At 42.3% G+C, this 13,133-nt stretch overlaps 1 protein-coding gene across 6 annotated transcripts in view; it reads left to right on the top strand.

Moving 5' to 3' along the window:
- Gcnt1 (glucosaminyl (N-acetyl) transferase 1, core 2) overlaps positions 1-12,623 on the top strand; it is a 46,704-nt gene extending 34,081 nt beyond the window's left edge. For 5 of the 6 annotated variants that reach the window (NM_010265.5, XM_011247144.3, XM_006526679.3 and 2 more), the window contains exons 2-3: positions 5,508-5,654; positions 8,276-12,623. In NM_010265.5, coding sequence (NP_034395.4) covers positions 8,405-9,691 — 1,287 coding nt within the window. In that variant the 5' untranslated portion in view covers positions 5,508-5,654; positions 8,276-8,404 and the 3' untranslated portion in view covers positions 9,692-12,623. Of the gene's footprint in view, positions 1-2,423; positions 2,518-5,507; positions 5,655-8,275 lie in introns of all 6 variants that reach the window. The other variant, XM_017318062.2, reaches the window with a different exon arrangement.
- Positions 12,624-13,133: the final 510 nt, after the last annotated feature.

The following is a 13,133-nucleotide window of genomic DNA, read 5'->3' as shown; positions in this document are numbered from 1 at the left end:
ACATTACCCTTCCCACCTCCCACATGTGAAAATGGAAAGCCTTTTTGTTATTTTTTTAATTAATTAATTTATTTTATGTCTATGAATACACTGTAGCTTTACAGATGGTTGTGAGTCATCATGTGGTTGCTAGGAATTGAACTCAGGACCTCTGCTTTCTCCAGCCTCACAATTTATTTATTATTACATGTAAGTACACTGTCCCTGTCTTCAGACACACCAGAAGAGGGCATCAGATCTCATTACGGATGGTTGTTAGCCACCATGTGGTTGGTGCTGGGATTTGAACTCAGGACCTTCAGAAGAGCAGTCAGTGCTCTTAACCACTGAGCCATCTCTCCAGCACCCTCGTAATTGTTTTTTTAAGATAGTGTCTCACTATGTAGCTCTGGCTATTCTGGAATTCATTATGAAGAACAGGCTGGACTTGACCTCCCAGAGATCTGCCAGTCTCTGCCTCCTGAGTGCTGGGATTAAAGGTATGCACTACCTTGCCCAGCTTCTTCTGTCTTGCTGTAGAGGCCAGGCTAAACTGGTACTTGAACTTCTTATCCTCCTGTCTGTCTCCTAAGTGTTGGGATTATACTTGTGGACCACCATGCTTAATTCTTTTTTCTTAAGTATTAAAAATATACTTGTCAGGTCTCAGGCTCTTCATAGATCTAGACATGAGCTCAAGCTGGACTCAAGAAGGCTTTCTGGAGTTAGATAAAAAGCCAGTGTTGCGTAGGAACTTGTGAAATGGCTTCTCCATCCCCCAAAGAGTCCTTCCCCGCAGCTAGTCCTTATAAGCCATGCGATTTGTCTGCCCCTGCTCTCTCTGGTCTCCATCTCTTGCTGTCTCCACGACTGTCCTCCTTCTCTAGCCCTGGCCATGTCGAGTCTGTGTCTGTTTCTCTCTTCTCTGGACTCTTCCAGATGCCTTTGGGTATTTTCTCTCTTATTCCCAATTAAAAAAAAATCCTTCTCCCTAATGGAGGGGCTATGTCAATGGTTTACATACGATCATAACAGAGGTCTAGCCTGAGCCACAGAGCCTATTTCTTTAAATGCTTAACTGTTCTCAACTCCATCTTTGTGCAGTGGTCTTTCTGTAAATAAATTTACACTCCTAAGTGCATGTTTGGGGATGAATATGAGTGAATCTTTTCTATTTTGACAAATAGACATGTGTCCTGGTTACATCAAGTAGATGGTGGTTTTGAAATGTCCTCATCTGCATTGGCCATCTTCTTTCATTGCTTGCGTATTTCAAGATAAATGTGATATGACAATCACTGGCTTGCAGGCCTTGCCTGCGTCTTCTGTAAAAATAACCCTGCCCTGCCTTGCACCCTTAGCCTTGCTTGACTTTCTTCTGTCTGATCCTTGCATACTAAACTGTGGAAAGATAGTTGTTTCTTGGTTAAATAAAGGTAGAAAGAGGCCCTTGTTTTACAGCAGCAAAGTAAACCGTGCTCCCACGGGGCTCTGATTAGCTAGGAGCATTGTTGAGCAATGCGGCTCCTTCCACACTCATTTCCTGCGGCTTGCTGCTCCTGACCTTGTTTTACGGAACTGCATCTCTCTCCTTCCCTCTGCTTCCCATTCTTTCCCTCCTCTTCCTCTTCCCTTCTTCCCTGGTCTGGGGGGGGGGGGGATAGATCCCACAGCCTAGAGCATAGGTTTAGTGGATTTTGATTGATAGTGTTTACATTCTAAGACCCAAGATTTTCAGAGCTAAGCCATGGGAAGCGCTGTGTGTGGTTGCTGTCACTCCAGCACATACCTGGCGTCTGACAGTTGTGTTCCTAGTTCACTTCTTTTGCTTTGTTTTCAAAGTAGCTATCAAATTCAGCCCCGGGGCCGCTGTTGTTTAAACCGCTTTGCAGTGTTTTCACTCCGGTCCATTGAACTTTGTGAACACATCCCTCTTGGGGCCTTTCCTACTGCCATCTGCTCTGTCACAGTTCTGGGATTTACTCTCTGTGTCAGAGCTGAGCTTGGGTTCATGGGGTGGGTAAGTGTGCTTTCTTCTACTCAGGTTCCATTGACTCTGGTAGGGAGTCTCTGCTTATGCTGTGTAAGACTCCTATGTTTCCCATGCTGTTCCATGAATCGTTTTGTCTATATAGCTCCTTCTACCCTTTCTATTGAGGGTTCTCATTTTTGCTGCCATGTCATTAATGTTCAAGAGCATATTTTTATTTGCTAGGTGTTCTGTGGTTTCCTGTTTGTTCTACTAACCTATTGCTGTAGGAAAACCGCCTCGACTGCAGCCCCGTCTGTTTTATTCTTCATTCACACGCTCCAGGGTTCAGTTAAGACCATGGTGACAGTGATAGTCATCTGATGATTTATCCATTTGCTTCTGACACCTGTAACAACTGGAGCTGATGGCTGGGGTCCCACGCTCTGATTTCTTCCTTTTCTTCTTCTCATAGCATGGAATCCATTTTGAAAGAAGATTCTGGAGAAACTGCCCATTTTCCAAGGCAGCGGGATGGAAGCTGCATGTTCCTACATGGGCTGACATCGGTGCTCAGTATCATTCCTGCCAAACTCTATTGGTCAACATAGTCAATTGTGTGTGGGGGGGGGAGTTTGCAGGGATAACTGTGGGCTGACAAAGTCACTTATGGAAGACCATAGGATAGTACTGTTCTAGCAGCCTTCTGACAATATAATCTACCTCACAGTTTTTGTTTTCCAACTTTCCTTGTTTGTTTAAGGTTTGTGTGTGTGTGTGTGTGTGTGTGTGTGTGTGTGTGTGTGTGTGTATACCTCCTGCATGAGTCGTGGTGCATGTGTGGAGGTCAGCAGTTTTCTCCTCCCACCATGTGCCAGGGGACCAGGGATTGTCGAGCTTGGTAGTGCACACCTTTATCTGCCGTGTCTTCTCACTAACCCTATCATCTATTTATTTTTTGAGGAGAGAGGATGCTGACTGTAGTTTTCTGCTTCCTAAAGTCTTTTTCCTTTGAGGTGTTCACTGTTAAGAGAAATATTTTAAGTCTCATTGTCTATAAATCTAGATTTCCCAGTAAATAAACTGCCTTGCATTGGTAACCAAATTTCCAGGCACTGATAGGGCAAACACATGAGCTAGAATGAGATCTATTCCACGTGCTTGGGCCCCTCTGGCTTTTGCTGGGGAGCCTACACATCTTTCCTGAGGCACTTCTGCAAAAAGGAAACCTTGGATCTTGGCCAGGCTTGAGATCGAAGTGTTTTATAAACAGCTTCCAAACCTCTTGAAAGGTGCACCAGCCTCCACCAATCCCTGAACCTTTTGAAGACCCATAGCGTAAATATTGCTCGTCCTTTCTGTCTGCTGTGGCTGGGATTCACCCCGGCATGGTATATTTGTTATAACTAATATAACTCCACCCCCACCCTTTTCTTCAACACTGAGGATTAAACCCGCGCCTCATGGATACCGGACAAGTGCTCAACTGGTGAGCTTGCACCCTGATGCTGATCATCCCCAGGGGTTGTGTAATGTCTCTTAGCCACAATGACATGGGGAAATGTCTCTGGTTGTTAACAAGGCGCACTTACTTGTCCTCCCCACTTCTTCCACACCTCTGACAAATATTGATCTTAGTACTCTCTCTAAAGTTTTTTTCTTTTCCAGAACACCAAGCACTTGGCATGACTCAGTTTGTAATCTCTTCCAAGTGGTTTCTTTCTGTGGCGCTGAGATAACCAACTTCCTTTAGTCAATCCGTCATGTGTCGCTGTTGCGTGTATGTTAGCCAGCAAGTGAGGCTGGCTCTCTGAGGAGGCGCCTCCTGTGAATGCACTCTTAGAACATCTTCTTTGTTCCCAGCCAACACTTGCTAAGCATGTCCAGAAGTGCTCCGGCCACCACTGTTGTCTCCATGACCTTACACTGAGCCTAGGAATGATCCCACCCAAACATCAGTTGTATAGGCTCCCTGCTTAAGACGCTCACACTGTGGGAACTATTGCTGAGCTCAGCTTAACTGTGACAGGAACGTCCTCTCCAGGTCTTTATGTCTTGGCTGTGCGTATTTCCACTTTACAGTCTCTGAGCTGTGAACTCATTGCTCTTAGTTATGGTATACCTCAGTATGTTTATCTATTTACTTACCGAAGCACAGCGTATGTCCAAATTTTGGCAATTTTGAATACAGCTTTTCGATCATTATTAAACATTTCTTTCCATGTCCTTCTTTCTTTGTTCTTTTCTTCTGGGAGTCCCCTACCCACATTTCCAGACACTTGCTTTTCATGTTGTCACTTGGGTCTCATAGACTCACTGTGCCATGCTTTTTTTTACTGCCAGTCTCAATGTCTCAATTTGGTTAGCTATCTCATAATTTTGTTTAATTCTTAAGTTGTTTGAATGGATGTATAGTAGTTATTTAGTCTGTTTTGTTTGAATGGATGTATAGTAGTTATTTAGTCTGTTTTGTTTGAATGGATGGATAGTAGTTAGTCGCTTAAGACAAGTGCCTAATTGCTTTTGGGGATAGGATTGACCATTTTCCCCCTATGTATGGGGCAAAGTTTTGGGTTTCTTTTCATGTCTTGTGTTTGTTGTTGTAGCTGTGCATTTTGTGATATAGTGTTGACTCTGGAAATCGGATTTATTTAGTGCCTTTTTTTTTGAAAGAGGTTCGTATTGTTGTGAGAAGCCACTCAAGTCTCTAATCAGCTCTGTAATCCCAGCACCCTAGAGACAAAGGCTGGAGGATTACAGATTCACAGGACTTGGTTGCACAGTGAGACTTTGCCTCAGAAAGAGAAAAGGAAAGGGGGAAGTCTCTGTCCAGTTAACTTCCTGATCTGCTAATGACTGCTCTTTTTCTTCTTCCCGAAACTAAAAAGGGGCAAGGGTTACTTAGAGGAATATTGGTTATTGTTGATATTTTTAAGTTAATATTTATTTTATCTTTAGTTATGTCTATTGTGTATGGTTGTGTGTGAATATGGAGCCTGACCCAGTTGGCATGGTTGCTGGGAACCAAACAAATCAGCTGGAAGAGCAGCAAGCCATCTCTCAAGGCACCCCCACCCCCACCCCATTGTTGATATGTTAGTAGTACAATCTTCAAGTATTGGTAATGACGTGAACAGCCTACTCACCTGTGAGGTTGTTGCTGACATGTTGGTGAGCATGGGAGCCTTCATAGAGAGGACAAAGTGGGTGGGATTTTCCAGTTAGATTAGCCGGTTAATCTCTTCCCTAGCACTCATTTTGGGAATGTTGTTGGAGTTTATCTTGGAAAGCTTATCCCATGCAGCTTATTTAGCATACATTAGGTCTTTGGTTTGAATCTCAAAGGAGGAGGAAGAGAGAAAATAAGAAAAAGAGTTTAACCTAAATCCCACAAACATAGAATTAGAAAAAGAGTAAGACTGTAGAGGCCTGGGCAAGCCACATATTTGATGGAGGGGGTGTTGGGTAAACACACTGGAATAGCTGCTTTCTCGTGGTGTGCATACGGCAAGCGCACACACCATCAGCACCGTCTCTCCCCTCCCTCTCTATTTTACAGGCTGTTGGAAAGCCTGCTGGGACATGTCATCGCTGGATGCCTGGTGCTTGATAGGAACTTGGCAGCACAATATTCCCTCTGAGCAAGTACAGGATGTCACCAGGAGTCAGAGCCTCAACAGATTCAGGCTTCCTGTGATTCTAAACGGTAAAATAAAGTCCGAATGTTTTTCTATTTCTTTTTCTTCTTTTTAAATGTTATTTGTTTGTTTATTTTTAGTCTATTTATTTTTATTTATTTACTTCACATACTGCTCACAGGCCCCCCCTCCCAGTCACCTCCTCCCACGACCCTTCTCCCTCTCCTCTTCTCCTCTGAGAGGATGGAGGCCCCTCTTGGTATCCTCCTACCCTAGCACATCAAGTCTCTGCTAAGTACATCCTTTCTCACGGAGGCTAGACAAGGCAGCCCAGCGAGAAGTACATAGCCCACAGACAGGTAACAGCTTTTGGGATAGCCTCCTACCCTAGTTGTTTGGGACCCACATGAAGACCAAGCTGCACATCTGATATATATGTTGGGGTGGTTCAGGGGGGTTAGATCCTGCCCATGTATGTTGTCTGGTTGGTGGTTCACTCTCTGAGAGCTCCAAGGGTCCAGATTAGTTGACTCTTGTTGGTCTTTGTGTGGAGTCCCAATCCCCTTTGGGACCTGCAGTCCTTCTCCCAATTCTTCCATAAGAGTCCCCAAGCTCCATCTACTGTTTGGCACTGGGTCTCTGCATCCCCATCTGAGTTTGCTGCTGGGTGGAGCCTCTCAGAGGACAGCCATGCTAGACTCCTGTGGTGTGTGTCCTTTTGGGTCTAGGTTACCTCACTCTGGATTATATTCTCAAGTTCCCTCCATCTGCCTTCTTAATGTTATCCTATACTTATAATGATCAGTGACTTATTTATTTCTCACTTTGTTTTAGTTGGAGTAACAAAGTACTTCCTAATGAAATATTTTCAGGTGGCATCACTTATATTTTTGTCAGAAATTTACTCCAAGCCAGCTGTGGTGGTCCATGACCAAAAAAAGAAGAAAAAGAAAAACAGCTGGTGTCGTTGTATAGTTTGCCATCTCAGTGCTGAGAGGCAGATAAAGTCAGGGCCCAGGGCCCACTAGCCAGGCAGCCTGCCATACTTGGTCTTCTGTAGGCCAATGAGAGACCCTGCTGCAAAAAGACATGACAAAATGCAACTGAGAAACAATGCACATATACAAGCATATACATACTCACCCTTTCACAGGTGTGAGTGAGTGTACACACACTGTGCTATTTATTTAGTATATATAGTAAACTATATTATATTATTTAGTATATATAATATACTAATTATATATAGTATGCTCTAATATACTTATATAGACTAATATACTATGTAGTTTTATAAGCATACTTATATTTATTTTTATTATATATTTATATACACATAATTAAAATATATAAATATAAACCATATAATATACTATGTAGTATATATAAATATTATTCATTATTTATTTTATATATTAAAAGTTGGTTGGGTTCTTGGCATTTGAATTTAGACCTACCATAGTTGCAATTTATAGAAGTGGGTATTGTTTTGGTTTGTTTGGTTTAGTTTTTTGTTTATTTTGTTTTTACTCAGGTAGCCTCAAACTTATAATGTATCCAGGGATGACCTTGTAATTCTGACCCTTCTGCCTCTACCTCCTTAATGTTAGGGTTACGGATGAGCTCTGTGTCTGATTTTATGTGGTGCTGGCCACTGGATCCCGTGATATTTGCCTGCCAACCAGGCCTTCAACCAGTTCAGCTACACCCCGAGCCCAAGGATTGTGTTTTGTAAGGCTTATAATCTGTCAGAGTTTATGTAGGAGATGCAAGTCAGTGTTGTCCATTAAACAGATTCTCACAATAGAACTACATTTAGGGATCAACTCAACACAGTCACCAATCTGGCTCCAGTTCAGCTAGGCCTTTTAAGACCATGTTGAATACCCAGCAGAATTGTCCTGCTTCCAGGGTCTTCAGATTCTCAAGTGTTTTTAACCTTTTCTCAAAGTGTGTCACCACCCTGAATCAACCAAAGGCAGGCTGGATCTGACCCTTGCAAGGGTCTCCTGCCTGTTGATGTCATCAGGAGTAACTTAGTGATGATAGTGATAGAGGTGTTTATTCTTAAACCAGCAGAGCCCTGGCATTCGTGGCATGTGGACAGTTGAGACATTATGGCCACAGTCTCCACCTGTGCCCTTGTTCTGTTTATCTGCAGGTCAGATTTTCCAGGTGTTGAGATAGTCCTGGCTGCCCTGGAACTTACTACATAGAGCAGACTTGCCTCTGCCTCCTAAGTTTTGGGACGAGAGGTTCGTGCTACCACATCAAGCCTCAGTTGTCTCTCATAGCAATTCTAAGACACCTTTGAATTACGTTTGCTGCTTATTTTTACCCCTGCTTCTGGCTTTAATGTGAGAACAATGGATCTTCTATTAAGCCATCTCTATTCTCTAATTAAGTCAACCTCCTTTTTTGTTTGTTTGTTTTTTGAGACAGGGTTTCTCTGTATAGCCCTGGCTGTCCTGGAAGACCAGACTGGCCTCGAACTCAGAAATCCACCTGCCTCTGCCTCCTGAGTAAGAAAATCTGGCCTCATAGCAAAGGGGATAGTTTTGAGCCCGAGAAGACACTGTAAACGATTGCACTTACTAATTCTTTGTTGTGTGTCTTTCTTTTCTTCTCTTTTCCTTTCTTTTAATCTCTTTTCTTTTCTGTTTGTTTTTGTTCACTCTGTCCTGTGCAGTGATATCTTGTCCCGCTGTTAAACTGGCATCTCACCTGGCCACATCAGGACACTGGAGGAAACATCATTGGCATTCAAGGCCTAGAAGTTTGTCCCACCACACCAGGAAGCCTCTGAATGTTCTTTGAAATGCTGAGAAACTTGTTTCGGAGGAGACTTTTCTCTTGTCCTACAAAATACTACTTTATGCTCCTTGTCCTCTCTTTAATTACCTTCTCTGTTTTAAGAATTCATCAGAAGCCTGAATTTTTCAGTGTCAGACACTTGGAGCTGGCTGGAGATGATCCTTACAGCAATGTTAATTGCACCAAGATTTTACAGGGTGACCCAGAAGAAATCCAGAAGGTGAAGCTTGAGATACTAACAGTGCAATTCAAGAAGCGCCCGAGGCGGACACCCCATGACTATATAAACATGACCCGTGACTGTGCCTCTTTCATCAGGACACGCAAATATATTGTGGAGCCCCTTACTAAAGAAGAGGTAGGCTTTCCAATTGCATATTCCATTGTGGTTCATCATAAGATTGAAATGCTTGACAGGCTCCTGAGGGCCATCTATATGCCTCAGAATTTCTACTGCATTCACGTGGACAGAAAAGCAGAGGAATCCTTTTTAGCCGCGGTGCAGGGCATCGCATCCTGCTTTGATAATGTCTTTGTGGCCAGCCAGTTGGAGAGTGTTGTTTATGCGTCCTGGAGTCGGGTTAAGGCAGACCTCAACTGCATGAAGGACCTGTACAGAATGAATGCAAACTGGAAGTACTTGATCAATCTCTGTGGTATGGATTTCCCTATTAAAACCAACCTGGAAATTGTCAGGAAGCTCAAGTGCTCCACAGGGGAAAACAACCTGGAAACTGAGAAGATGCCTCCCAACAAGGAAGAGAGATGGAAAAAAAGATACACCGTTGTCGATGGGAAGCTGACCAACACTGGAATAGTCAAAGCACCGCCCCCACTGAAAACTCCTCTCTTTTCAGGCAGTGCCTACTTCGTGGTCACTAGGGAATATGTAGGCTACGTGCTGGAAAATGAAAATATTCAAAAGTTGATGGAATGGGCACAGGACACATACAGCCCAGATGAGTTCCTCTGGGCCACCATCCAAAGGATCCCAGAAGTCCCTGGTTCTTTCCCCTCAAGCAACAAGTATGACTTGTCAGACATGAATGCCATTGCTAGGTTTGTCAAGTGGCAGTACTTCGAAGGCCATGTTTCCAACGGTGCCCCTTATCCACCGTGCAGTGGAGTCCACGTGCGCTCTGTGTGCGTCTTCGGAGCTGGTGACTTGAGCTGGATGCTGCGCCAACACCACCTTTTTGCCAATAAGTTTGACATGGATGTCGACCCCTTTGCCATCCAGTGTTTGGATGAACATCTGAGGCATAAAGCCCTGGAGAACTTAGAACACTAAGCGCTGCTGGCAGCCCTGGGGAAGATAAGGTTGCTCAAACTGTACTCTCATCTACTTCCCATCTCTCCTATGGGGTCCTCCTTGGGGTGATGACTTTAAAGTCTTCCTGTCAGGGAAACTGCATGAATCCTACAGAATATAGTTACAGGAGAGGCTGATACCTTAAGTGTTCTAGAGGAAATGTGAGGACTGAGTTAGGATGGCTGGAGGCTGGGAAGACTTGATGGACAGAGGGAACCCAGGTGATTGGGAAAGAGGCCAGTGAAAAATGTCAGCCTCGAGAACTAATCAGAGAATCCAGGTACTTAATCTAAATGAGATTTGATTTATGCCAAAAGTCTCTTGAAGATTTAAAACACGATAATTTTCTTGACATGAATAAATTTGTAGTAGCAACCAATCACAAAGATATGATTCACCTTGTATGTTTTTTGGAATAGACCTTCGGTTTTACTCTAAGTTATCCTTGTAAATAATTTCCTTCCTGCTGTGATTTTGGGTAGTGAGTCTCCACGCGTCATCTCAGGGAGCTTAAAATATGTTTGGCACGAATGGCTCTGTCTTCATTTTTGCTTATAAGTACACATACATGTTTTTAAAAGCAAATATCGGTTTCTAGTTCACCGATATCTACGAATATTCTTCAGTTATTTAAAAGGAGCTAGCTGGGTGTGTGGCCCCTGCCTGTGAAGCAGGGGGATTGTTTAAGCTCAAGTGATAGTGGCAAGGCTGGGCAAGATAACAAGAACTCTTCTCTTTAAAAAGGAGAAGAGAATCAACTAAATTTTACAGATACGCATTTGTTCTTTATCTTGTCTTCCCAAACTGTTCGTACTGTCACGCTGCACACGTTTTACTGCTTGAGGATCCTACATCTGTGTTTTAGGTCTTTGATGTGACCTAGGCACCTGTAACTAGTGCAGAAAACTAGGGAGGATGAAGTAGGCATCCAAGGGAAGAAGGGAATCTACTAAGGCCGTTGCTAAGCCCCTGGCACAAGTTTAAGGCTAGTAATTGGCTCGGTCCCAAGAAATGATCCAATTGTGTCTCAGGTGGTGGCATTCTGGCCTTGAGTATTCATGTTATCTGCTCACTGGATTTTCTTAACCTGCTAGCTGCTAGTTCCTTCCTCTCTTGTGGCCTTGATGAGGGGGAAAGAAGTAGAGAAGTACACATGTGTCCTCATGAAGTGTTTGAAAAGAGCTGTGGCATTACAGTGTATTTTCACCAAAAGGCAAACTGTCTAGGGTTTCTTCAGTTCTGTCTCTCCTCTCCAATGCAGGGGATTGGTTTCTTTGTTTTCTCTTAGTATTATTTAGCTAAATCTAAACTGTTCATCCAGAATTCTAGTGAATGTGAAGACTTGCCATTTGATTTTAAATAAGAATCGTTACCATGTACCTTTATTTTTAAAACATAGCTAACTTTAATAATACACACACACACAAAATCATAATATCAGACAGTTTTAAGACATTCAAAGACGGAAGTATGTTTTCTGTCTCAAAGCTATAAAATATTTTTTCTAGTGACAAGTCTTATTAGAAAAGCTGAGAATCAGTAGACGAGCTGGGGTTTGTTTTGGACCAATAGAAATGTGTTGGCCATGGGCCACCAGCAATGATGGTGATGCAGCTGATACCCTCTATACTGGCTTCTGATTTCTTTCTTTTGTCCAGTGGATTTGTCCAATGGTTCTTTTAGTAGAAAGGCTTTTACTTATGAGACAGGGCATCTTTTAAATCTAAAACCAGTGGTTCCTGGTGACATAGCATTTGTGTAAACCGCTGTGACCTAAGCAGTTTTTCTTTTTCTTTTTCCATCTTGCAAAACACACGGCTAAGGCAGTAGTCTAGGGATCCAGCAAGCAGGAACCCCAGCCTGGGGTCACCGGTGGTCAACATATCTGTCCCAGTTTGCTTTATACTGGAGGAACGCTTGAACTTTGCAAAACTGGAAATTAATTTTTTCTAACTACAAGTACTTTTTTTTTTAATCAACTGTTTGATGTTATTCATCTTAAACACTCTTGTTGTAGTGGGGCTCCATTTCAGTTAAATGGCAAGTTTGAGGATTTTTTATTTTTATTTTTTATTATTTTTTTTCTTTTGCCCCACTATAGGAGTAAAACTAGGCTCTAGGATTCCAGAGCCTCGAGTCAATGCTGTGAAGCCCCATGCTTTGTGTTACCTCACCTTCGCACCATTGCACTTGTTGAACCATGTCTGATGCTGTAGTGGCCCAGTGCCTGACACAGGGCTTGTACAGTGTCTGTTTACCGTGTCTCACTGGATTTTATTTTTAGAGTTTTTCAATATGACTTAAAACAAGAGAAATTCACACAGTGGGATAAATAATTCAAAAAACTAAAAAGGGAACCTGGAAATGAAACCTTCAGACACTCGAGAAGAGTACAGTTCCAGTTCACGTGGAGAGAGGCAGGCTTTGTTTATGTTGGAGTCATGTTTGTTAATAAACACTAATTTTAATGCTATCATTGAGGTCTTTTATAGAAAATTTTTAGTAATCACATTCACAAATAAAACAGGATTCTAGTTCTTAAGTAAATCAAGATTATATGTATCATTTCTTAGAAATAAGTTAATTTAAAAAGGTTATTTTTAATAGGCAATTGGCCTAGGTTTTTCCGAAGCTGAGGTTTAAAAAACAAAACAAAACAACAGTTTCACCTTGAATCGGGGAACATTAATATTTCTAAACATGTGTTTGTGTCACGTATCGAGTAGAGTTCATTTTAAGAGACTTGATTTCCCCTTCCCATGATTTTTGGTTGGTAGAGGCTACGTGGGGTAGATGGGATTGGATGTTTTCAGTTGTTTAAATCATTGTCATTAAGTATAAAATGCAAAATTATTTATGTTTTTGAATGAATCATTCATGTCACAAATAAAATCAGTCATTGAGAAACCAATGCTATGTCTGCACACATTATTCCTTCCTTAACTCCACCAATCACAATAAAGGCTTTTATATTTGTGGGAAATATATATATATTATACTTGTGAGCAGTGATGAAAAAAAGCAAGACAGAGATATCTGAAACTTTTTTACCAAGGTAAAAATAAAAGGAAAATGTGATAGAGAAAATTATATTGCAAAGTAAGATGAAAGACTAGAAGTGACAGTGAACTCCAGAGGCAGGAGAATCACTATAAACCAATCACCAGCCTGGTTTCTATAGCTGATTCCAGGCCGGTCAGGGTCATACAAAACAAAAACAAAACCCAAAACCCAAGACAAAACAGGCCATACAAAGAGATGAAGACAGGGAGGTTAGGAGCAGGCTGTGAGTTGCATTCTCAGATGCTGGAGACACCAGCTTGTGTTCACTGATGGAGAGAGCAGTTTCCCACAGGTTAACTTCATGCCTATAAAGTTCTGTGGCTCCTTAGTCTGTCTGGCATGTATGAGAGTCTTGATT

The sequence above is a fragment of the Mus musculus genome, chromosome 19 (assembly GCF_000001635.26).
Source record: "Mus musculus strain C57BL/6J chromosome 19, GRCm38.p6 C57BL/6J".
Lineage (NCBI taxonomy): Eukaryota > Metazoa > Chordata > Mammalia > Rodentia > Muridae > Mus > Mus musculus.
Note: the sequence above shows the minus strand (reverse complement) of the source record. Positions and strands in the feature narration are given on the sequence as shown.